Genomic DNA, 25,975 nt, shown 5'->3' with positions numbered 1-25,975 from the left:
TCCAATATAGAGTCCACTGCATACCAAAATAGGGGAAAAAAAATAAAATGTCCCAAATCTCCCAATAACCACAATGGTACCTATGTTCTCCCATGAGATTTCACAACATTTCAGCCACTATTTTTTTTTTCATTTCATTGGGTGTTTGCAGTACCAAGCAAAACTGTGTAATGGTGGCCTCTGCCTGAAAAGGTGGCTGACCTCTGAGCTAAGCATAATACAGTTTGTGTGTTTGTATCTGTTTGTGTCTTAGCATGTTATATGGACCTAGCCATTGTTTATGCTAATGATGTGTGAACCTAGCCAATTGTAGTTTATAAACCCTTGGTTTTATTTACTGAACCCATTCACTAAACCACATATCTGATCCCCCAAATAGACAATGCAGACATCTTCTTTTCAAAGTGCAGCCTTAAACATCTCCATGATGGATTTAATTGCTGCTCATTTCTTGTTAACACCAGATGTTTCAGACTTCCTCTGGGTAATCTGTATTTTTCAAGTCATTCCATGCAATTATAAAAAGGTTTTTATTGAACAATAATGATATCTACAGTTCATGCACCTACATTTTAAAAATATTATCAGCATGCACTTTACATATACAAAAAGGTTTTGTTGGTATTTTGAGCTTCTCAGAATCTCCTAAGATCTACTTTCTCCTTGTTCTTATCTTTCCCTCCATGAATTTTATGGAAATGAAAGAATTCAGTGGATGATAGATGAAAGCATCATTGATTCTTATGGCAGTAGTTGGTATGACGACATGCATGAAATTCAACACAGGCAATTCTACAGTCAAGCAAACTAATTACAGCAAATGTAATTAGACTTACAGGAAGCAAGAAGGGAATGCTGTTGTAACAAGGATTTAGGATGCACCTTTTATTGTATTACTGTACTGAAAATGGGAACTTACAGAGCAGTACAAGTCTAAAACCCTCAGTTCTTCATTTTATGCTGGCTGAATATCTTGCTTGAATGGTAGTGAGTCTTCCAGCCATTTTAATGCTGATGGTTCTCATTGCATTTTATTACTGGCTGGAAATCTGCCTTTAAACAGTAGCATTCTTTATATGCACTCAAGCAGCAGATGGAAAGAAATATGAAATATGTATGCTGAAAGCACTGAATAATGAACTGAATTGCATTATAACAGGAGAAAGGGAAAAAAAAACAGCCTCTTTCTTCTGGTGGCTGGAAAAGGTTAATAATATGCAGTGTGTAGGAAGCCTCAAATGGGGCTCAATGCCATCAGAAATTTACATAGTAAAATGTTCTTTTTCCTGAAAATGAAAAGGATTCTCTCTTCTCGCACCCCTCCAGGATGTGGTATGAATTAAGCTTTTCTACCCATATGAAGTCCCCTTCAAATTGTGAGAAAATGTTAGATTTGAGGGCTCCCTAACTCCTTTTAATGTCTCAAAGTGCAATGTCCTCCAAATCTGAGGCGGAAATATTATTTAAAATCCTTCTGCTACAAAAGCACTGATTGCAGAACATTAAGAGATTAAATAGGATGCTGACAATAAACCTTGGTTGCTGAGCACTCCAGCAAAGTAAGAATGGAAAAGATGGAAGGAAAGGTTCTTGCTGAAACGATTGAAGTGTAAAACTATGTTTGGGTCTTTCTGGGGACTAAATTGTGAAAATTACAGATGACAAGCATTTGTTAGGATTTGGAAAGGTAATGGTGACATTTGATGTATAGCGTCGTGATTAGCTCAGTATGCAATTTTTATGGGTTGGCAAGCTTCTTGGGCTTTTGATTCCTCACTGGTAATATGTGTTGTTGTATTGTGTATGTTAAAACTAATGGAAAAGAAAGTCGAAGATACCATAATGATGCTACTTAGTTGGTAACTAACACCCAGGGAGTTATATTCATGTCAATGAATTTGTCACGATGTTTCTCTCAGTTTTGCTTTTTTCAGTTTCCCTACCTCATCTCTCTGATTGTTCCTGCTGGGTGGCCAACCCGTTAATCTGTTTTCATTTTGTTTGGATTCAATCTCGTCCACCCCCACTACACACATGCTACTTTTTCATTGCAGTCCTCCTACATGGAAAACTAACTCTCAGAGGTATCCCAGCTGGTATCAGATTTCTAATGCTACACACATGAAACACTTGTAAAGAAAAACACTTCTCTACCACCCACCAAAGAGAATGGGCACCACCCGACAACATGTCCTGAAAACTGAGTAAGTGATTGCTGAAAAGAGGGGAGTAGAGAGAAAGTAGGCAAGAGGTAAGCAAAGATTTGCTTGGCTTATGTGTTGTTACTGAATTGACTAATATAAACAACACCTCTTGGATCAAGTTACCAATTCTTCCTACATTATACCACTGCAGAAGCTCAATCAAATGAAGCAGTAATAAAAGTGAGAAAGAATCCTCATTGTGCCATAGGATTGCAGGAAAGATTTGGCCTTGTTTTTATGGTGGAGGTGGTCTAAGAGAAGAAACAAGAGCAGTGGTTAAATATCTATGACATTGGCCCACCGCAGGCATAGTGGGGCATCCGAGGGCACGTGATTGCGTCGGATCTCATTCCCATCCAGCCTCAAGACTTGTAGCTTGGAAAAATTCATGATGTCTACAAAGCTGCAAAAACTGTTGATGGTGAATTCTGGGAACAAAAAGGAAGAATTATGTGTCATTTACACTTTTCTTTTATGCAGCCAAAGAATTATGTATCACATTCTTATCAACAGAGACAAATCTCATTAGCTCAGATTTCCCCATGCAACTTCAGGAATTAGCTAGTTCAAAGGAAGCTTCAGTTACTCTAAGGACATAAATCAGCATTCCCCGCCTGATGCCTTCCAGATCTGTTGGATTAAGCCCCAGAATTCCCTAGGTCAAGATGGATTTTGGACATTCTGCTTGGGTATTCTAGAACTTGAGGTCCAGTAGGTCTGCAGGGCAACAATGATATTGTGGACTCTGTTGTAAGATAAAGTTAGCATTCTAACTACTGTATGTATTGTGTAGATTGAAAAAGCAACACACATAAAATGAACCATGGTTGGCCTTTGACTATTGCTACCAGATCTGGACTGCACACATCTGGATGACCATCAGATGGCAGAAAAGAGGTACCTATATATCTTTGCTGCCATCTAGAGGTTGTTCAGCATTTTCAGCCCAAATATGGTAGCCCTATGTTTCACATAATAATAATTAAATTTCTGACCCACATTTTATTGGGGTAAGCAGCTGATCTCTAGCTATAAAGTTGGAGTCTGCTTGGGGTTTAACATTTTAAACATTTTCATAGATATCATAGAAAAATTATTTGCACTGTATAATATTCCATTATAAATTTGAAAAATTTGAGACTAAGATCATTTTCTGCTACAGACTGTTTTCATCATGAAAGCCACGCCCTGCCAGCTGAGAAAAAGAGAATCCTCCACCTGTGCCATTTTCCTTTAATGGTACCAATGTACCTTTTAAAGCAATTCCTATTTATAGGTGACTAAAACAGCACATAAATAATGAAATGTGTCTGTAAAAATATGAACATCACTGTTAAATTTAATAGGAGGTTTTACCATGATGATAGAATCACAAGAGTTAAAGGGGGCCATTTAGGCCATCAAATCTGATTTCATATTATATAGAAGTGACAAACTCCTTTGAGTCAAATTGACTCCTAGGGACTAACTGGACCCAGCCATGTTTTCTTGGCCACAATGTGGAAGCGGTCTGCCATTGCCCAGGTCTGGGATGTTGTTCTGGTGGCAAACTACTCTTATTGTTAGGATGCTCTTTCCCCTAACACTCAATTACCATCTGCCTTCCTTTAGCTTAAATCCATTATCCCACAATTTGCCCTCTGAGATGATGGTGAATAGCAACTTTCAGAGTTCTATTACATCTTCTGTTTTCTCAAGGTTAAACGTTCCTAGTTCTTCCTATCTCTTCAGAAGAATTATTTTCCAGTCCTCCGATCATCCTCACTATCCTTCTCTGAACCTACTTCATTTGAATTCTTCTTGTTGTGGTCCTCAGAAGTTCACAATACACAGAGTCTGACCAGTACGAAACAAAGGAACAATTCCTTTTGTTGATGCAAACTAAAATTGCCTTTGCCTTTTTTGCAACTACATCACCCTGCTGACTCATTCCATTTGTATAGAGCAGTGTTTCTCAATCTTAGCAACCTTAAGATGTGTGGACTTCAATCCCAGAGTTCTCCAGGCTGGCTGGAGAACAAAAATAATTAGGAAAAGGATTTTAAAATTACAAGAAATCCACTTAAAACCAAAGTTAAACGATTCTATCTGTCTCTCTATCTCTTTATCTCTCTATCACACCAAAGGGTCAGAACCAGTTTAAAACCCCATTTAAATAAACCAAGGATGGAAGAAAGGAAAAATGGCAAGCTTTCTTTTAGGACCTGAAAATTGAGATAGGCAGCACTCAGGCTTGGAGCGGTCGCTGAAAAAGCCAGTTTCTGTTTAGATATTAGCTTGGCTTCAGGGGAGAAAGAATTTACTGGGAAGTCTCTTGTTCTTTTAGGCCAAGCTATAATTGTGGGAGCAGTCAGTCTTTTAGAGCACTTTCATGAAAAAAACTTTTATATATTTTAACTTCTATATTTTAACTTCTATGTTTTACAGTATGCCTTATTTTAATTGTGATGCTTCTGACACGAATAAATAAATAAATGGAAAACTCAATCAGAATTTTAAACAGTTAACTTATTTATATTTATATAAATAATTACAATTTACATAAATATTTTCCTATTCACTATCGCTTCTATTTTCTTTTGGATTGGAGTTTAGTTTTTAAATTCTTTGGGACAGGAACCTCTTTGTTGTTTTAATCTATCAATAATCTATGCTATACTATGAATATTGATGGCTACTGCATGAAAACTTCATAGGAGCCAAAGGTAATTGGGAGATATATGTACTGTGTTGTCTGAAGATCACAGAGGTCTTGAAGAATGAAAATAAGCTAGAAGCTCTGTATCTAACAACTATTCTACTCTTCTCTGCTGTCCTTAAGTGATTGTTCTTATAGTGAGATTCTGAAGGCTTCCAAGGCAGATTGATAGAGAGATCTACGCTGGAGGGAATGAGTTGTATTGCTCCTTTTAAGCAGCCAGAGGGCATCCAAGGCCTAACCCTTCTTTGTTTCAATCAGCTTTTACTTTTTGTTTGTGTGGGTACCTTGGAGTCAGTCCTGACTCCTGGTGACTGCCTGGACAAGTCCCTGCAGTTTTCTTGGCAAGGTTTTTCAGAAGTGGTTTGCCATTGCCTCCTTCCTAGGGCTGAGAGGAGTGACTGGCCCAAGGCTACCCAGCTGGCTTCATGCCTGAGGCAGGACAAGAATTCAGTCTTCCAGTTTCTAGCCTGGTGCCTTAACTAATACACCAAACTGGCTCTCTGCTATATTACAAGCTGAAAAAGTAACATGTCCCACAAAGCAATAGAGGTTGGGAGAGGTTCAACTTGCAACCAGTTGGTCTTTTGCATACTTCTTAGAGCATGGGAAGGCAGCAGAATGGGAGACCAATGCATCACATCATTGTTGGTATATAATTATTTTAGGGGGAATAATTGAAAGAATCAAATGGTATCTGGAGAAGGAGAGGAAAGTATCAAGCATTATACTTTCTAAATTGAAGTTTTCAGGAGTGAATAACCTGATATCATGGGTAAGTTCAAGCATAGGCAATCTATCCTTTTTGGATTAAACTCTCTTTGGATAACATGGCAAGAAAGAATCCTCCATGTGTTTATGGAATCTATTGAAAAAATGCTGATCCTATTGCTTTTTGCAACATCTTCTAGCACAATCAGTCAGTCAGTATGTAGGTTAATTCTGCTATACTTTTTCTACATTCAGATCTGACTTGGGGAAAAAAGTTACTTATTTGTTGATGCTGCTGATGGGGAAGGATGAAATGTGCTTTCCAGATCTTTATCCTTTAACTTTCTACAAATAGTTAAACCAGACCTGGCCTCATTATGGTTTTAATGAAGATAAACAAGGCTATTTGGAACCAACGCCATTGCCCGGAAACTTCACTTGTCCTTCAAATGGCATTAAACCTCACTGGCTATATGATGGCTTAACGGTTTCTAAAAGAAAGACCATTAGCAGGGTGTCAAAGCAGCAAGCAGTTAGAACTAGGAACTAGGAAGGTATTCAAAAGGGAAAAGTAAGGAGGAGCAAGCAATCATCAGGAGTGGGAGCAATGTAGGGTCTAAGGGAAATCACGATTTGCTATACAATGGCATATTGAAGTACAGCAAAAAAATGTTGCTTCTATAATAAACTGAAAAATGGGTGTAGAAAATATCACCAAAACAAGTCCTCAACTCCATTTTATCAAATTGCTATCATTTTAGAACCCATCAATGTATGTGCAGAACTTTGCTACAGGGCCAAGGAGAAAGGAGAAAGGAGAATAGCAACTCACGTGACCTGTCAGGCCTCTACTGTCCCTATGATATACAGAAGTTGGGAAAAGGCCTGAAACAGGAAGCAGGCATTCCTTTTTAAGAGAGCTGAGAGTTTTTGGAGCCTGGCTTGCTACACACTGCTGTATTTTTGCAGTACTGCAGGCCTTGGGCCAAACAGTTCTGGCTGATTTTTTAGAAACAAATTGCCTGCAAAGCCTGTTTGCCCGAATCCAGTATGCACTGTTTTCAGAATGCCCTCATTCTTCTGAAATAACTATTTTTTGTCTCTAGCCTCCAAATTTTCAATTCAGTCTCTTAGCTGAGATTTCCGTTTGAACTGTGCAGATGAGTTGAAATGAAAAGAAAATGGGCGAAAGAAAAATGACAATTTTTCATCTGAGAAGTGTCTAAAGAAGAACATTCTGTGTAAGAGATAAAAGTCAGCTTTATCTTAAAAGCCTAGCAGCTCTCAGGTCTGTATGTAACACTAATTCTGCTCCTGTGTCGTCTTGCTCTGCTGTTTTTCTCCATTACTTTGGGGGAGAAAAAAGAAAGGACTTATGAAAAAATGTTAAAAATACTTTAAAGGCCAGCTGCAGAACTCCTTGAAAAATGACGGAATCCATATAGAGGAATCTGGAGAAATGGTTTAATAGTCTGCCACATAGAGTCAGATAGATATTTGAAGAAAAGTTTGAAACTGGCAAAGCTGTCTTGCCTCCCTCCAAGATTTGATGATACGTCTTTAGATCTCTGGCAGCAATCTTTTAAACTTGATAAATGCAACAAGTACACTTATTCAGGGGATTTTAAAGATTACACACAGTTGAGATCAGAGGTTTTTCTTTTGGGATTGATGGACAAACAGTTGGAAAAAAAGTCGTGGAACTTAGTTTTTGTACATGATAACTGCAGGATTATTGTATGCACAGAGATGGAATGATTTGGCAATACCTACGACAGAGGAATGGTTGGTGAAGATGATGAAACTTGCTGAGATGGCCAAACTGACTTCTTTGATCAGAGAAAAGACAATATCTATGTCTGTTGCTGACTGGAAACCCATTATGGACTTTTTGCATAAAACAGAAAAAAGTGAACTTATGGTTTATGATTTTGATGATTAGACAGGAGAGGTTATAGAAAGAAGAGAGTTGTAACTATAGAGTTAGAGGTAAATTTGTAACTGTACTTATAACTGCTGTAAAGAAGATCAGAAGCTGCTACTTTGTATCTTTGTATCTTTTCTATTTTTCTTTTTCTTTTTTCCTTCTTTGCACTTTTAGCTTTCTCTTTGATTTCTTTTTTTCTTACTTGACATTAGTTTGTATTATCTTCCTTTTAAAAATCTTTAATAAAAATTAGACAGACGGACAGACAGACAGACAGATAGATGCAACAGGTCAGAACCAAGAGAAACTAGGAGGACACAGTTAACTGGTTTGAAATCTGGATTCAGTATAGACCTGGGAATAACTGCCAAAGTAATTTAGGGTAAAAGGACTTTATTTTAGAACTGGTGCCACTCTGGAAATGGAAGCTTAGCTAGAGGTTGGCATCAGAATGCCTACTCAGCTCCCAAGCCCTCCCAATAAAACAGAAAAATGAAATATAGTGAGAGATCTTAGTGAATTCTAACGATACATCTGAGATCTTGTGGGAGATTTTGTCACCGTCTTGTGCTACATTTCACATCATTGGCAGGGACCGGTGTAAAATGTCTCTGTGGTGTAAAATGTCCTGCATGCTCAATGTATCTGCAAAGAATCTCACAAACTGTGGATAGAAGTTCTCACTGGTTATTAGTTATAGTCCTTACAGGAAGAACCCGAATTATTATGCCATCAGCTTATGATTTGACTAATTACTATCTCATTGGATTTTTAAAGGAGGTTTTCTGAAACAACCAGCAAAAATTGCAGTGTGGGCTATGATTTTTACTAGGATATCCGTAATTGTAAAATATGATTGCATGTTATGAGAATGTCCTTAAATTGGCTCCAGGCTTTTCTACTTCCTGAGGGACATGCTTCTGAGTACAGTTTGTTACAAACTGCATTTCTTTTTTTCAGCTGATTTGTACTGATTTGAAGTCTTGTTTTATCAACTAATTACACCGAGAATAAGCCACATTCTCCTTCACAACTGCTCCCAGTAATCCAATGCAAAATACTGGAGCCACTTTGCAATGGGGGAAGCGGTAGCTATTTTGGTTGATCTGGAATCACTGGGATGGCACTATAATTAGCAATGGGGGAACAGCAGTGGCTCCCTGTGTCCAGCTATCTGGGCAGTCGGAAAAGGGGGTGGAATTCCCAGGGGTCAGAGTTCAAGTAAATGAAGCAGTACTTGATATGCCTTTATAAGGCACAACAGTAAATAATCTTATTTTAGCCTCAGCTAGAGATAAGGGAATAATTAAAACAAGCCAGACAGCCGTCTCTTCTCCAAGAGCTGCAGGAGACCCATGGTGGACTTGGCTCTAAACTTGGAATGCAACTTAACCAAGTATTTTCTCCACCTCAAAATTACTGTTTATCACCTGTTCTAGGTCTCTTATTTGTACAGAGCCAAAAATTCTACAAGAATCTTTCTTATGAAGCCTATAAAATAGTATTCCAATCAGAATTTCAAAGCAGTTAAAATATTAAAAGGTAGCTAACAGAGCTTTCTACGTGTTTATTTAAAGCTTCATTTGAATTTAGTAAGGGTTATTCCCAGGTAAATAGGTATAAAATCAATGCTTAAAGCAAGGATCTTATACATTCTTAATCTGCTCATTTGCAAATGCGAAGTCTCATTTGCATTCCTGGAGGTTCCTGTTAAACCAACATGTAGGAACACCCAAGCCCGCAAAAGTATGTGAGAAGGATAACTGATGTGTCATTAACATGATCTCTCCAAGGTTTGCCACTACCAATCAGTGAAAAAAAAATGAATGGACTTTACATGGAACAGTAATCATTTTAAGATTAGGAAGTAACTTTAAGACTGTTAGCTCTCTTTCTTATCTGCTTGCTTCTAGTTGTGCTATCATTCTTGAATTACTTAATTCATCCATCAAAGGGGAATGCAATTCTTTTTTAGCCACTAACTGTTTTTTTTCACTTCTTTACCTACACTAATTTCTTCTTGAAATATGAGTGTGTCATTGGTATCCATGATGACTGGAATTATGTCATATAATACTACATGCTAAAAAGTCACACTATACTTCCCCCTAAAGCAAAACTGCCATTGGCCATCAGCTGTTTCTTGGATCTAGAAAATGTGTCTAGATGGGAAATATTGAGACAAGATTAAACCACAAATGAGGGTGGACATGGCAAAGCACCTTTGGATTCCTTAGCTTCTACACACCAACATAACCTTCTCTAATGGAGTGCCTTCCAAATGGCTGAAGGATATGAGCATTACCTTCCAACACAGGTTAGTATCAGGAATGAGGAAGTCTGCTTTAGTTGCAAACTCTGCTCTCCCCCACATGTCTTTCCAGTTGTGCTTCTTTCCTGATAACAGTTATTAAAGGAATAACCTCTTCCCGTGCCAGTGATACTGGCTGAGGGAAATCAACTTGTCTTCTCCACAGCAAGTCTGCTTTTCCTTCATTCCTTCCTTCTTATCCATCCTCCTTCTCATGATGGAACTGTTTAGATATAGTGGTCTTTGGAAAAGATAGAGTATTCCCTGAACTCAAAGACCAAGAGAGGAACTGAACTGATTCTTCCTGGTTTCAACTTCCTCTACGTTTATCTTGTGCTTTGACCAAGACAGGGGCTACTCAAAGAGACACCCTCCCCTCCAAGGGAAAGAGAGAAAGAGAGCGAGCGAGCGAGCGAGAGAAGCTTATCCTTAACTTTCTGAATCTATTTTAAAACACCCTAACCCCACATTGATCCAGGCTGTTTTAACTACTTTCTGACTGAGGATGAGAGACCTACCCCTTTTACTTCCTCTTTATCACATGGGAAAGAAAAACTTCCAGTAGAGGAGTAAAGGGGAGAAACAAGTCAAATGATTGCCAGTTTTCAGGAGCTTCCAGCAGCTTTGCTGGATGCCTCCCTTGGGTTCACAACCAGCAGCCGTGTCTTCTCTTTCTCTCTCCCCCCACACCCCGCCCAATTCAGGCTGCTTTATGAGAGTCTTGTGAGTTCTTAGGAACAAAGTATCTGGCTGCAGGCACCACTTTCTCCCAGCAGGAAGTTTAGGAATCAGCTTCCTTCTCTATTCACTGCCTCGACAAGGAACAACTGAGATATATTTGAATTGCTCACATTGCAAGCCTTATCTCATGTCAAAATTTAGACTGCATCTCTGTCTAGTAACCTCCAGTCTCTCTTCCATGTGTAAATCCCCCACATTTTCCTAGTATTTCTTCCATCTTTGAACTTATCAAGGAAAAGCCATTAAGGAGGCAGAGATGGGATAATTGTACAGTGATTTCTGAACATTGCATCCAAGAAAGCAGCTGATATCCTTTTACTCTGTTGTCATTTCAAAATGGCTTATCCACCCAGCCATATTCTGCTTCAGTGCCACCCCATAATAGCTCACTCTTCAGAACATGAAAGCTCACCATTTATTTTGTTCCCTTGTAGATAAAGATTTTCAAGGCTTGTACTGACTCGTGGGATCTTCTGAAGCCGGTTATAAGAGAGGTCTAGTTCCAGGAGGCTGCTAGTATTGAAAGCATTTGGGGAGAGACCTTCATTTGTCAGGATGTTATGAGACATCCGTACATAGAGCAATTTAGGGGAGACCTTGAAGTAATCCTCAGGGATGGTATTTATGTGATTATGCTCCAAATAGAGTTGCTCTAAGGAGCTTGGAAGTCCATCGGGGACTCTCCTGAGTTGGTTGTAGCTCAGATCTGCTAGGATCAAAGAATTCAATCCCTTGAGGTTTGATCCTATTTCTTGGATCTGGTTGTGGCTGAGATACAAGGCAGTGAGGTTTGCTAAGCCTTCAAGGGCATTGGATGGGATCTTGTTGATCTGATTATAAGCCAGGTGAAGCTCTCGCAGTGACTGGGGCAAAGGGTAAGGCATTTTGGTCAGGTTGTTATGGTCAAGGTACAGTCTTTCTAGGTTCTTGAGCTTGGCAAAGACCCTCTTGCCCATTTTCTCACTGGTTATTTGATTGCCATGCAGTGCCAACCACTCCAGGCTGGTTGCATTGTCAAAGGCTCCCTCTTGGATTGCCACAATTTGGTTGTTCTGGAAGTAGGCATATTTCATCCGAGAAGGCACAAATGGAAGATACTTAAGATTGCGAGTATCACAATACATGGCAGAAGAGAAATGAGGGGGGCATTCACATTCTTGGGGGCACTCCCTAGAAACAGGAGGTTCAGGGACAGGCTCTCCAACAGAGGATCCAGCTGGCACAGAAGAGTAAGAAGAATATGGGGGAATCTCATCTTCGTAATATGGTGAATAGCTATAGGAAGAAGACTGGCTGCGTAAATATTGCTGTAACCAGAATATGTCCTCGTAGTGATCATCATATTGGCTCAAGGATATTCCACAGAAGCCAGCTATGATCAAAACAGAAGCCCAGTGCATTGTGTCACAAAATTTGGACCAACCTATAAAGGGTGCAATAAGAAAAAACAACCATCAAAAATATTAACTCAGGAAAACAAAGCAGCAGTTGCTAATGTATGCAAAAGGGTCTGAGATCACACATGTGTTAAACATATATGTTTTCCATAGATATTAGCATGAGTCATGTTTATGGAATCAATAAAATCAATTATTAGATTTTCAATGTCAGGCATAGGGACTTCATTTTACAAGGTTTACAAGGTTCCAGTCAAAGCCGACTTTGAACAGTATACAATTCCCCTCTTTATAAATTCAGATTAAAAGCAAATAATCAACATAACAATTTAAACAGTAACAACCCAATCAATCCACGGGAAAACATGTAAAAAAATGGGAATACCATAATTAATTTGTATGTTAGGATTGCATTTTAAAATATGATCCTTCTGAGAAGAGTAGACTGAAATCTTTTTCTCAATATCTTGGTTTTACACACACACAAACACACACACACACACACACAGAGCAGCTGGATAGCATAGTGGTTAGAGCACCACCCTTTGACACTGGAGACTGGGGTTCAAATCCTGGCTGGTACCTACCTTACCAGTAGGAGTCCTTGGGCAAAGACCCGTTAATGCTTCACCTGCCTACCTTGGATAAGAGAATGGCACAAACTAGAAGAGTCATGCTGGCTTAGATGTCACCAGGATTAACAAGGTCCAGACCAGATGTTGGAGAACCAGGACAATTTGACAATAAGTGGGCTACTGGAACAAACCATATATGGACAAGACAAGAGAACCTGAAATTGATGGAATGCTACTACAACAGTAGATCTAATGAGAGGGGATGTATGAAATGTAGGAGGGAACTGTGGGTGGACAGAAGACCTACATCCATGCTAACTGAGAAACAGCTAGTTACCCAATGCTTCAACACAGTGAAGAGGAAGCTGCTCTCACAACTTGAGATAGACCAACTACACATTACATCCTGGACTCAAGAAGACCTGGAAGAACAATGGATATGCAGCCAACATCTGAAGCTGGAACTTCATTGCCACCCCCTCCATTACAGAGCACAGCAGCTGATATGAGGCAAAAAGCATGGATAAACTAGCTACAGTCAACCCTCGAGACTGATTACCAAGGCTCAGTGGAGAAGTACCATCACATAGTATGCTAGAAGATGCCAACAGAGCTCTCACAACAATTCCTACTACCACCATACAGCCACTGTAATCCTGGAGATTCTTGGCTACATGATCAAGAAGAACAGCAGTACATACCGCCCCCCCTGAAAATGAGGTTAGAGGCTAAGATCAAGGCAACTCAGAGGGAAGTTAGTCAGATGGTGGAACTACAGAAGGGTGTGGAGATTAGGGATAAGACTTGGCTAGTAAAAATACAAGGGCCTGACTCCATCTGAAGCCCTAGAGACTGCTAAACAAAGGCTCACAGTACTGGCTGTCCTAACAGTCAGGAATCACGCTGAGACGAGGAGTAGGTCTCTAGTGTTTATTACTGCTACATAAGACAGAATCCTAACAAACTGAAGAAGCATGGGAAAACCCAGACAGATAAACCCCAAAAGTTAAGGCGGGTCTGATCTGTGTCTCTTTGAATGGCTGCTTAATTCCTCAGTACTACGCATGCGTTTTCCCCCCTGGATAGAGGCCCCCTCCTGCTCGCCATCAGTACTCATGACACTGGCTGCCAAACTAAGGAGATACACTAGAGAAGCAGAGGCCAAAAAGATAAATGCCCTGTTCTCCAAAGAACCATCCAAGATGTCCTCCCAGCTGCAGTTTAACAACACAGTAACAGCAGAGCCACCACCAGCAGAAACTGAATAGTACTGGAAGAACCACATGGGAGGAAGAAAAGACACGTAACACCAGTGCAAAGTGGCTGCAGGACCTGAGAGCAGACCACAGCAATCTCCCAGAACAGGAACCAGTCACCATCACAGTAGCAGACATCTAACAGCAGGTCAAGAACATTAAGAGCTGGACAGCACCTGACCAGACATGATCCACACCTACTGGCTAAAGAAATTAACAGCAGTGCATGAATGCCTAGCAGCACAGATGAACCAGCTGCTAGCAGCAGGCTCCCACCCAGACTGGTTAACACAAGGAAGGACAGTGCTGATCATGAAACACCCCCACAAGGGAACAGCACCGTCCAACTACCAGTCAATAACCTGCCTCCCTACAACATGTAAAGTCCTATCGGGCATCATAGCTGCCAAGGTACAGGACCATATGTACCAGTACATGAGCACAGCTCAGAAGGGTATTGGGAACAATACCAGAGGCTCAAAACACCAGTTGCTCATAGACAGAGCAGTCACCCAGGACTCAAGGTCTAGACAGACCAATCTGAACACAGCCTGGATTGACTACAGGAAAGCCTATGACACAATGGCACACACATGGATCTGTGAATGCCTGGTGCTATACAAAGTCAACAGGACACTGAAGACCTTCCTCAAGAACTCAATGGGACTGTGGAAGTCAACATTGGAAGTCAACTCAAGACAGCTCACACAAGTGGCCATCAAGTGTGGCATATACCAAGGTGATGCATTATCCCTGCTGCTATTCTGCATAGGTTTGAACCCCCTTAGCCAGATAATCATGAGGTCTGGATATGGCTACAGGTTCAAGAGTGGAACTACCATCATCCACCTCCTCTACATGGATGACATTAAGCTGTATGCTAAGAGTGAATAAGACATTGACTCACTGATTCACCTGACACAGATCTACAGTGAGGACTTTGGGATGTCATTCAGACTGGAGAAATGTGGCCAGATGGTAATAAAGAGAAGGGAGATAGTCAAGACTGATGGGGTGGAACTACCAGTGGGCCACATAGCAGACATACAGACTAGCTACAAGTACCTTGGTATTCCACAGTCATATGGGAACCACAATGAGGAGGCAAAGAAGACAGTAACATCCAAGTACCACCAAAGGATAAGACAAGTCCTGAAGAGCCAGCTCAATGGGAAGAACAAGAACATGCCATCAACATGTATGCCCTGCCAGTCATCAGATACCCTGCCAGTATAGTGAACTGGCCAAAGAAGGACATGGAGGCTGCCAATGTGAAGACCTGGAAGCTCCTCACAATGTACAGAGATTTCCACCCCAAGTCCAACACCCAGAGACTGTACACCACTTAGAAAGAGGGAGGGTGGGGTCTGATGAGTATCAAAGTCACTGTCCTGAATGAAACCCACAGCATCCAGGAGTACATCAGTAAGATGGCACCTACAGATGAGCTGTTGAGATAATGCCTGAGACAGCAGCAGACATGGGAGGAAGATCAAGCAGAGGAAGTGCCATGGCAAGAGAAGACCCAGCATGGGATGTACCATCAATAGATAGCTGAGGTGGCTGACATTGGAAAATCCACTGGCTAGAAAGGGCTGGTCTAAAAGACAGCACAGAGGCACTGATCATAGCAGCAGAAGAACAGGCGCTAAGCACCAGATCCATAGAAGCAGGGGTCTACCACACTAAACAGGACTCAAGGTGCAGACTGTGCAGAGAGGCCTCAGAGACAGTCCAACTCATAGTGGCAGGGTGTAAGATGCAGGCAGGAACAGCATATACTGAATGGCACAACCAAGTAGCTGGCATTGTGCACAGGAACATTTGCACAGTGCATGAGCTAGATCTTCCCAAATCCAGATGGGAGATTCCACAGAAGGTCATGGAGAATAACAGGGCTAAGATCCTGTGGGACTTCCAGATCCAGACAGACAGGCAGGCACTGGCCAATCAACCAGACATTGTGGTAGTAGACAAGGACCAGAAGAAAAGCAGTGGTGATAGATGTAGTGATTCCAAGTGACAACAACATCATGAAGGAGTATGAGAAGCTGGATAAGTACCAGGGCCTGAAAGAGAAACTAGAGAGGATGTGGAAAGTGAAGGCCAAAGTGGTCCCAGTGGTGGCAGGAGCCCTCAGGGCTGTGACTCCCAAGCTGGGAGAGTGGCTCCAACCGATCCCAGGAACAACATCAGAGCTCTCTGCCCAGAAGAGTGCAATGCTAGGAACAGCTAAGATACTGCACAGAACCTTCCAACTCCCAGGCCTCTGGCAGAGGACCAAGGTTGAGGAAGACACATACCACCCATAGGGCTGAGAAGGGATTTTTTAATATATATATAAAAGGGAGGCATTTGCTTTCTTTCACCATTGTTGGATTGCACATCTCTTCACTCACATAATTTCCTGGAGTTCCTTGGAAACCAAATTGTTCTTTTGATCTGAAACTTATGGAAAATCCCTCAGAAGCAATTACATCAATTATATCCAACACCCTGGCCACCTTCTTGTTCCACCTGGCAATCAGATGCAAGGTGGAACTGTATTGGAAACCAATGTAGATCCATCAGGCACGTGAAGTGGACCATCTTAATTGGTCTACAACATCTACAGAAGTAAGGGACAGCAATGAAGAGCAGTTTGACTGGACCACAGACTGATGGCTCTGTCCACCATTTTCAGATCATACATCATTTGCTAAGAGATGAGCATTAGATCTAACTTACAAGAATAAATGCCAACTGTATAGTCCTATTGGGGATATTACAATATAGGATGCCATAAGGATTGAACTCCAGTTAATGCTGGTAGGAATACCAATAGAACAGGGATGCACAACATTGTAATTTTTACTGTAACAAAAAGGAAAATTGTAATGACTAATGATATGAACTGTGTTTAAATTAAAATGAATTTCAGTTTAAAAAACTAAACTAATCCTGTTTTTTGAATTGCAACCTCCTTGTACCACTCAAAGAGCAGATAGTCTTCACCCTGAAAAATGTTGCACACTTGCAGCTTCTTTTACCAGAAATGTTTTCAAGATGCCCTGGAAATCTCACTAGGTGAGCACTCTAAGGAACACAACTTGTTCCATGTTAGTTATGTTACCAGTTATACCAGTGTTCTTCAAAGGAATGCCATTCATTTGTACTGGCTTGCAGCTCCAGTCATCCCAGCTATTATGACTTATGTGAGTTGACAACCAGCACATATGTAGGGCACCATCTTGGGAAACCTGATTAATAAATCTTTGACATGCCAGTTGAGATTAAATCAGCTAGTTAGTAGCTAATGGAGCAGTGTATATCAACAAAAAGACTTCTTAAAATAGCAAGCATATTTGAAAAGATCAACACTGTTTAATAAATAATGTGCAAGTGAGAAAAAAAATAGTATTAAAGAAATGAAGTAAGGAAACATGGACTTCCATCCTCTCCCTAATTCTGGTCCCTAGAGCAAAAGATATTTCAGCTCCTTTGTCCTTATAACTAGAGAGACTAGACTTCCCTTGGCTTGAGGAGCTCCCTGGCATCTTGAGTAAAAAGTTATGTTAGGCAATGACTTATGCCTGAAAGCTTGCAGAGCTGTCTTCAGAGTAGAACAAAGGTAGGAGATCTGTGGTCCTCCAGACATTAGTTAATCCTCAGCCTCCCTCATCATTGGTGTACTGGTTGGGGTTGATGGAAATCAGAGTCCAATAACACCAGAATGTCCACAAGTTCCACATTATATTATTGGATTATTTTGCCATTATGTTTTCTTTCAAAGGAAGCCACCTCATTAGAGTAAGAAACGATGTCTTCATCTAGTCACTATTGTGCAAAACAGTGTAAAACAACGAGGGTTATTAACTGAAACCAAACTTCATTTCCTGATATGTAACAGCAAAGATGAAAATGTATAATTACAGATCTGCATTCTGGTTTACCTTAAATTTGACTAGGGTGGTTATCTATTTTAAATGCCATATTGTGTTTTTGTTTTCCTTAGGTTCAGGCTGACAGCATCATTACAAAAACTGGCAACATCAGGCCATCCTATCAAGATTCTTTCTCAAACAAGAGAAAATTAACAGCTAGCTGATTTACCTTAATGGCCAGTTGCTCTGCAATCCTCTACATATCTATTTAGATATAAATCCCAGTTTCTATTTATTGTAAATATTTTATTCCATCTTTCAAATGTAGTTTCAGAGAAATCTGTAAGATGGATAAACACATGAAATATGAGCACTAAAATACAATAAAATGAAAGACCAGAAAATAATAAATGCAATACAGTAGAAAATATTGCAAGATTGACACTACATGTGAAATCCTCAGGAAAATAGAAATAATTTTGCTATCACCAGAGGAAAACAATGTAAGTGCCAGGTGACAGTTCCAGGGAAGTCCATGCTACCACTGGGACTCCATGACCAGGCAATTTCCTGGCAGAACATTTCATCTCAGATAGAAGCTGAAAAAAGTATTTAAAGAGAATTTTGGGACTGAGAATGAAGACGGCACTGTGGTTGCTCTATAAATTGAGTTGAGGTCACTTTTGGGGGATCTGTATCCTCAGATATAGGGGATCTGGGACTTTTATATTGTAAAAAGTGCTATGCTACTTGCTTCCACTATGTTCAACTTGTACATGTGGAAAACAAATCCAAATATTACAGAAGATCATAAATTTCCAATGATCTCTCCTTGCGAAGGAAGAGTGACCCTGTTACACAGTGTTCTTGGAACTTCTCAGTGTTTGGGGAAGTGAGAACAAATACCAATATATTATCATGGTGGGGCGGGAGCTGTTTCAGTGGATACACATATTTAGCACAGTGTTCAGGCATTGTCTAGAGTAGATGTAGGCATCAAAGGTTAATTGAACACAGTCCCTTATTATAACATTTTTGCCTGTCTGGGAGGATTGATGAGCAGTCATCAGATGTTTGGAATGTCATTAAGCTCTGGACAAGAGCATTTCTGCATTCCTGCCCGTATAAAAAGAGAGAGAGAGCGCAGATGCATATGTATGCATATATTGAGCATATATATAAATATGCAACACATACATCATATATATATATATATATTACAGCATATAATATAAAGCTTATTTTATTAAATACAGCACACACACACACCCCAACAGTATATACTGTATGTATATACATACATTGTATTTTATTATATACAGCACACACACACACACACACACCAACAGTATATACTGTACATATATACATACATTGTATGTGTGTGTGTATTCATATATGCAGAGACATGCACACACACAGAGATCTGGCCCTATGTAAACTAGAATGCTTGTTGCCTGCCTGTATCATCATCATCTTATTTTCAGAACTCATTTGCTCTCTGTTGGCATGCTCAAAAAATAAAACAGTGGGTAGCTACAATCCCATGCTTTCTTTGTGCCCACCTATTTGGGGGGGTGGGGAGGGATCAGATGAAGTTTTTAAGGGCATGCTGAGAGAACTGAAAAGGAGGCAAAAAGCAACCTTTTCCATAAATGAGTGTTTTATTTTTGGTCTTAATGCCATTTTGTAAAAATACCCACAGCATGTTCAAAATTCCAGTTGTGCTCATGGATTCAAAGGTTGACTGCTTCTGAGTTAGAATATATCCCACATAAAGGAATCATTTGACACTACTGTATATGTCTAGCAATATAATGATTAGGCATACAGGTAAAGTAAATATTAATTTGGTTGGTTAGGTTGTAGAACCGATGGATAGATAGATAGAGATAGAGAGATATCAAAGATGCATCAGTTCCCCCAAGTGTGATCTCTGGATATCAAGGTACCCATGGATACTTTTCTTTAGACTCTCTAGGCCCTATGCCCCATGGACTTCTTTTGAAATATTTTTAGATGAAAAAGAATTAACAAGAGGCTAGCATGTTGCAAAGTGTGAAAACCATTATTAAGCATCATCTTTATTTCCAAGAAAGCTGTTCGATTCCTCCTATGGCATAAAAATGACGGGGATTGGCAGTCAAAGCTTTGTTTGAAAGCATATTGACCTGCCCCATTGTTAGGTGTGAGATGGAGAGATAGGGGGACAGAGAGAGAGATGATAGAACATTCTGGTTGGCTAAAGGTGGTGGTAGGGACGTGGTGGCGCTGCGGGTTAAACCGCTGAGCTGTTGATCGGAAGGTCGGCGGTTCGAAACCGCGCAGCGGGGTGAGCTCCCGTTGCTAGTCCCAGCTCCTGCCCACCTAGCAGTTCGAAAACATGCAAATGTGAGTAGATCAATAGGTACCGCTTCGGCGGGAAGGTAACGGCGTTCCGAGTCGTCATGCTGGCCACATGACCCGGAAGTGTCTATGACAACGCCGGCTCCAAGGCTTAGAAACGGAGATGAGCACCGCCCCCTAGAGTCGGACTCGACTGGACTTTACGTCAAGGGAAACCTTTACCTTTACCTAAAGGTGGTGGTAGCAGGGTGTGTGTGTGTGTGTGTGTAGGATCAACAGTGACAAAATGGCAGATCCTTTTCAATGTGTGTGTGATGTATGTTACAAAGGGATGGGGCTTCGATCCTTCTGTAACACCTGCCATTTTGACTTTGTTGACTCCCCTGTAGACATCCTGGGTGGTAGAAAACAATATCACCACAGCTATTTTGTGAGAGAGCCCATAGAATGCTGTCAAAAAGTTTGCAGGCTCCTATTGCAGTATATCTTTAATTTAATGCAATAATTTGGGGGAGGGCATCTCTTGTGTGATTTAAGTTAAAAATTGGTCACTTTGACAAAGTAGAAGCAAAACATGTGTAATGTGAATGACTATCCCAGCCAACAAGCTTCCTTTCATTCACACTACAGCAATTGCGGCAAGAGTGATTTTCATTCCTATGTGTGAAAAAGCAATAGTATATTCCTAACTGAGTAATGTTGCAGTTATCCATAAAGCCTTCCAGAATGGATTCCATGTTTTCCTAATGTTCCTGTTTTGACATACAATTCTGTGGCTTGCCAGCAGTATAAATTTATGGATTTTTAATTTTTTTCCTTTGAATCCTGCACAGTGGACAAAGAAGACATGGTTGTTTCCCACTCAACTTCTCACCTCTGTTTAAACAATGAGAGATTGAATCCTCTTGTATTAACCTCTCATGTTAGGCTATAAGGGCTTTTCTAGATGAAAATCTTGAGGTGAGAAAATCTTGGGGTGCTCTGCATTCTGTAAAAAAATCTTGAAGCCAAGTGTGCAATATAAGGGATGATCACTGTCATCCCTGTCAACTGAGGCAAATGGCTTCCATTCTTGACATTTTCCAGTTCTAGTGATGTACCAGTATGGCAATGCCTGCATCTGTCTGTGATTTGCTATGGCAACCTCCAAGTGGGTGTTCTTGATATAAGCATCCAAGTTATGGAATTCCTTCCCTGTCCAGTTATTATCAATGCCAAGCTTGTGAGCTTTTGTTGCCAATTTAAGTTGTAGCTGCTCACTCCGACTTCGGATTAAACCTGTGTTGCTGTGCCTTGTGTTCCAGGCTTTTTGTGAAACTAATTAACTTATTTTTAGTTGTTTGATGGATTCACATATGTTTTTGATGGACATCACATATGAACTTAGTGATTTTATTTTTTTTAATTTACTATAAATTATTTTTAACAATGAATGTAGATTAGAAATTGTGTGTATGTATAAAGAAATGAATAAAGAAATGCATATAGTACCCTAGATCTTTATGAAACGTGTATGAGAGGTACATCTTGTTTTACTAAATCTCTAAAAAAATGGAAAAGAATAACAACATGTAAAGGGTAGAACATCCTTCATGTGGGCAAGAAGAACCCTTAAAAGGAGAATACCCCATTAGATACAACAAAACATTATTTTTGGCTCCACCCTTCAACATACTGTGCTTGTATCACATAGGAAAGAAATGAGTTTTTGCACCTATTGTGTCCTCTTCTCCTTGATCAAATAATGCCTTTTGTGTGTAGAGAGAAGGAAATAGATTTGGGGTGCTTTGTACCTAGCACTGCCAGCCACCAGGGCCAAAGGCAAGGGATTGTAGATGTTGCACCCAAACTATTTGAAGGCGTCAGAGTGCCTGTCCCTCCACTATGGGATCCAACTGATCTGTAGGAAGAAGGGACATACCACATTTGATGTTTAAAAAGATAAATTGAAAATTAAAATAGAAAGTGGTAGCAAGAAGAAAAAACATAGAACTTTTTTTTACAAGGTCCACAAAATGGAAGCAGAAAGTTGTGTTTTATCTCTGAAATGTCACAGGCTCTAGCCAAATAAGTACCACAACATTTATGCAGCTGTAGTCCATGTAGTTATTATTGTTATTTATTGCCAGTATTTGTACACTGCCTGTCAAGTTGCTCACAACTATATACTCACAATTACAATAGATGCCTTGCCTGGGAGGCCAAGGAGTAATATTCTTTGGAGATAAATATAACTTCACATAAGAAATGCTACTTAGACACATTTTGTCTGCATCCTATTTGGCTTCTTAGTAACTATCAAGCATCTGTTCTACACTGACTCCCACTAATATTGAATGGAAAGACTTCTTTCTGCTTGCATGTACATGAGTTCTTACAACTGTAGCTGAGGAATTGCATAGGTTGTTTAGACTATATGCTGTAGAGAAATTTGGTATGCAAGCAACTTTTCAGTAAATGCCACTTCTCATACCATTCCAGTATCACTTTGCCCAAAAAAACAAGACATTCCTCCCCTTGCTTGGAAAATGGACTTGTGCCACTACTGTCCGCATCAAAAAAAAAAAAAATAAAGTATAAAGGTTGCTGTGTTGGCCATCAGGGAAAAAAAACCTCAAATCCTTTTAATGGAAACACTTTTTAATGCCAATTCAAATATTAAAATTATATGCAAGCTTCTGAGTCCTCCATAACTCTTGGTCAAGCTACATGGTAACCACATGAGGCAGAGGACCAACAAGTTGGTGTTCAAACCATTTAGTCATGAGATGGATATGGGAATAATCAGCCAGCATTGACTTTAGGCTACATATAAGTGTGTAGCTGCTTTTATATGATGATATTAAGATGTAACTAAGATTATCGTAGGTGCAGTCTGAACCCTTGTTAAATCTCTTCAGTGTGAGTGTGCATGTGTCAGAGAACTACTACTTAGAGATTAGTACCTAGTAATTGAAAGGTAGCTATTCTTAGAGAATAAACTCCTTTCAGTGACATAAAATAATCTTCTGTCACTATAGGACCCTGCTGTTGAATGCCATATTCTTTAAGTCACATCTCCTTCAACATTCCAGCTAAAAAGTGCAGGTCAATGCAGATGGCATCCTTTATCATCAAGCTTGTTTCCTCTCTCTTCCAGGTTTATTTACTATCTAGCCTAATAAAGAGCATAGAGAACTTGAAAATGTGCATACTGTTTTGTGACATTTTGCTTGGCTCAGGAAAACATTCTACACAATGACTGTCCTCAAAGCAGGATTAAGAAAGGATTCTGCTCCACTATACTACTCCTGGCAGGATTCTCTTACAGAGAAGTTCACCTTCCAAATCCACATTTGTGGAAGTTTCATTACCATCTGCTTATGGGTGTCCTGATACAGTCCAATTACATTAGCTACTGGATTTATATCATACTGATTAAAGGAGCACATTTTAGTTGATTAGTCTGAACTGAAATTCTGATTCCTTGTCTGAGATGTCCCAATCATTACTAGTCATAATTCAGTACTTACCAACCGTTAATTCCTCCCTATGGCTTGATAATCTGCATCAGTAATCTGATGCAGATGGTTACACTAATAGTGCAGCCAGATACAGTGTTTTGAGCATCCAGTAAAAGGAGACTGAACATGGGGGTCTAGCAAGATTGGGAGTTTATTTCATGTCATGACTTATTGCCAAGAATTTTGCAAATTATGGAAAACAAACAAACAAACCCAAACCCCACCATAATTAGCAAAGTCAAAATGTCTTTCTTAACCCAAACACTTTTGCACCCTTGCTGTATACAATTCTTACTTAATTGCCATGTTGACCACCAATATTGTACCCGTCCATGACAAGAAACCAGAACTGTTCTTTTGGTGCAGCATACCAAGGACTGTATATTAATTTACAAAATATGCGGTTCAAAAATTAACTCACCTACACCCAGAGACACCTTTTTCCAGAGCTTCAATGTTTGACTGTGTGATCTTCCTGGGTACTAAAGACCATGTGTGTGCAAGTTGCAATTTGCCAAGCTTGGTGCCCGCCCAGACTCTTGATCAAATATTGGAGTGGCCTCTAAGCAGCAGGCAGTTTGCAGACAGAGTGAAGAGACCTTAAAGTGCTTGACTTTATAAATAAACCAAGATTTTTCTCTCCCTCTCTTTGCAGAAGGTTTGGCAATTTTTTCAGTCTCTTTCTGTTTAATAGGTTAGTGGAACCTTGATTGTTGTTTTTAACAGATTTGTGCAAATGCTGCCTGCATTTCCTATTAGGAAGAAACAATGAAGCAGGGAGTAGTTTTTGGGGATCAGGCTGAAGCTGCAAGTATGCTGCTTCAAACTGAAAGTGCCTTTTCCCAGCTATTGATGTGGAAACAAAGGATGAAGTCTGCAGCTCTGCAAGTGCCAGAAATCTTCAGTGCCCATAGGGAGGTTGCCCAATCAAGTGTATCTTAAAATGTCAGGCTTGCCATGATCAACCACTGATTTGTCCTAATTGGTATCTGGCCCCACAGAGGCCACATGCTGGATTTGATCATCTGTTTGACTGGAGCCAATGATCTGAAAGTGATGAAGGTGCTCTTTGTAATAACTCTGGTCAGTTTTAGGCTGCTAATTGCTATAACCTCAGCAGGAGCAGAGGACTAATAAAGATGGTCTAACCAAGGTGTCTGATGAATCTGGATGATTTTCTGAATGTACTTGGGGAATTTCTCATCTCATTGGTTGGCGGCCATTCTGTACAACACAAAGATGGCTAGGCAGTTGACACTATGAGCTCATCTACACAACCCCATTAATGTGTTTTCCTTCCATCCTTGAGATCTGCTGCCCCCACAATGTACATTCTATTGTGTCCCCAGAAGAAGGGCAGTAGGGTTGCTGCTGTAATACAGGAGTAGCTAGTGCTGCTGTTGGGGACAGCAACATGTTATCCAGCAAGCAAGGAAGGAGGAACCAGGCATAGGAATTGAGTAATCTGAGCACTCATTAGACATTGCTTCCTAATTACGTCTGTGAATGAGTTGCTGAATCAGCTCTCTTTCTTTCAGCTCCTGCTCATGGAGACTGCTCTGATCTGCTCACAGCAGTTTTTCCAGTGGGAATAGTGACCTTGTGGAAGTTCACAAAGTTCACACATTTGGGACCCCCCAAAACCCTCCCCTCCCATTAAAACAGTTAAGTTTCTGCTTCCTTCAGCACTCCCACAGCCAGATGAAAAGGGAGACTTGCAGGAGGCTAAAAGTCCAGCAGGGCACCAATCCTATGCATAGACAACTCATTTGTACCACATATTATGTTTGCATAGGAGGTTTCTTCTCTTTTGCCATGGCAAACATCCCTTTCCTGCCAGATGACCTTATTCCTGCAGTAGCAGTGGGCTGGCAGCAAGAGGGCAGCTCTGTTGTGAAGTCATCTCCTCAGCAAATGGTAAGCGGGCTGTCTTGAAGCTTGGACATGGAGGATGCATGGATGAGCCCAGTGGATCCTAAGCACTCTCTTTGCTTTAGCAGAGTTAAGTCAGTACTTTAATATATCAGGAAGCAGAGGGCAATTAAGTTGCTAGGTAGGATGCTGGAGTTCAAGTGGAGGAAATTTCAAGACAAATCAGATTGAATATGGAGTTGGGCCTTTTTAGGCTCATCTGAAATGCTACTCCATGATAGGAGGTGCAACAAAGAAGATTTTAATCTCTACCTCTATTGCATCTGGACAGAATAGGCCAATAACACTTTTGTATATTAACACCTCCATCAAGATGTCAGGAAAATGGAGCCAGAAGAGTCAGAAGCTCACTGTGAGCATTTTTCATTGTTCTCTGTAGACATCCTCAAACATATTCACCTCAATTTGGACCATAGTTTTCAGGCAGGACACAGGGAGGAGTGGGGCACCATCAATATGCTGATAAAACCTACCTATAGATGCCTTCTACATCTAACTCCAAGGAAGCAAT

General features: G+C 40.3%; 1 protein-coding gene across 1 annotated transcript; it reads right to left on the bottom strand.

Moving 5' to 3' along the window:
• Positions 1 to 568: 568 nt before the first annotated feature.
• Positions 569 to 24,056, bottom strand: FMOD (fibromodulin). Its single transcript, XM_063297561.1, has 3 exons — positions 23,954 to 24,056; positions 11,005 to 12,015; positions 569 to 2,632 (listed from the first exon to the last, which is right to left on the bottom strand). The coding sequence occupies exons 2-3, from the start codon at positions 11,990 to 11,992 to the stop codon at positions 2,481 to 2,483; spliced, it is 1,140 nt and encodes a 379-aa protein (XP_063153631.1). The 5' UTR covers positions 11,993 to 12,015; positions 23,954 to 24,056; the 3' UTR covers positions 569 to 2,480.
• Positions 24,057 to 25,975: the final 1,919 nt, after the last annotated feature.

Source organism: Candoia aspera, chromosome 3 (genome assembly GCF_035149785.1).
Source record: "Candoia aspera isolate rCanAsp1 chromosome 3, rCanAsp1.hap2, whole genome shotgun sequence".
Taxonomy (NCBI): domain Eukaryota; kingdom Metazoa; phylum Chordata; class Lepidosauria; order Squamata; family Boidae; genus Candoia; species Candoia aspera.
The sequence above is the reverse complement of the archived record's forward strand: the minus strand, read 5'-3'. Positions and strand labels throughout refer to the sequence as shown.

What these genes read in the sequence shown, in the direction of transcription:
- FMOD (XM_063297561.1), bottom strand. Translation starts at nt 11,992, where the DNA reads ATGCACTGGGCTTCTGTTTTGATCATAGCTGGCTTCTGTGGAATATCC. An exon ending in ACAAGGGAACAAAATAAATG is followed by an intron (nt 2,633 to 11,004) that starts GTGAGCTTTCAT and finishes TTTTGTTCCCAG; the next exon opens with AATTCACCATCAACAGTTTT.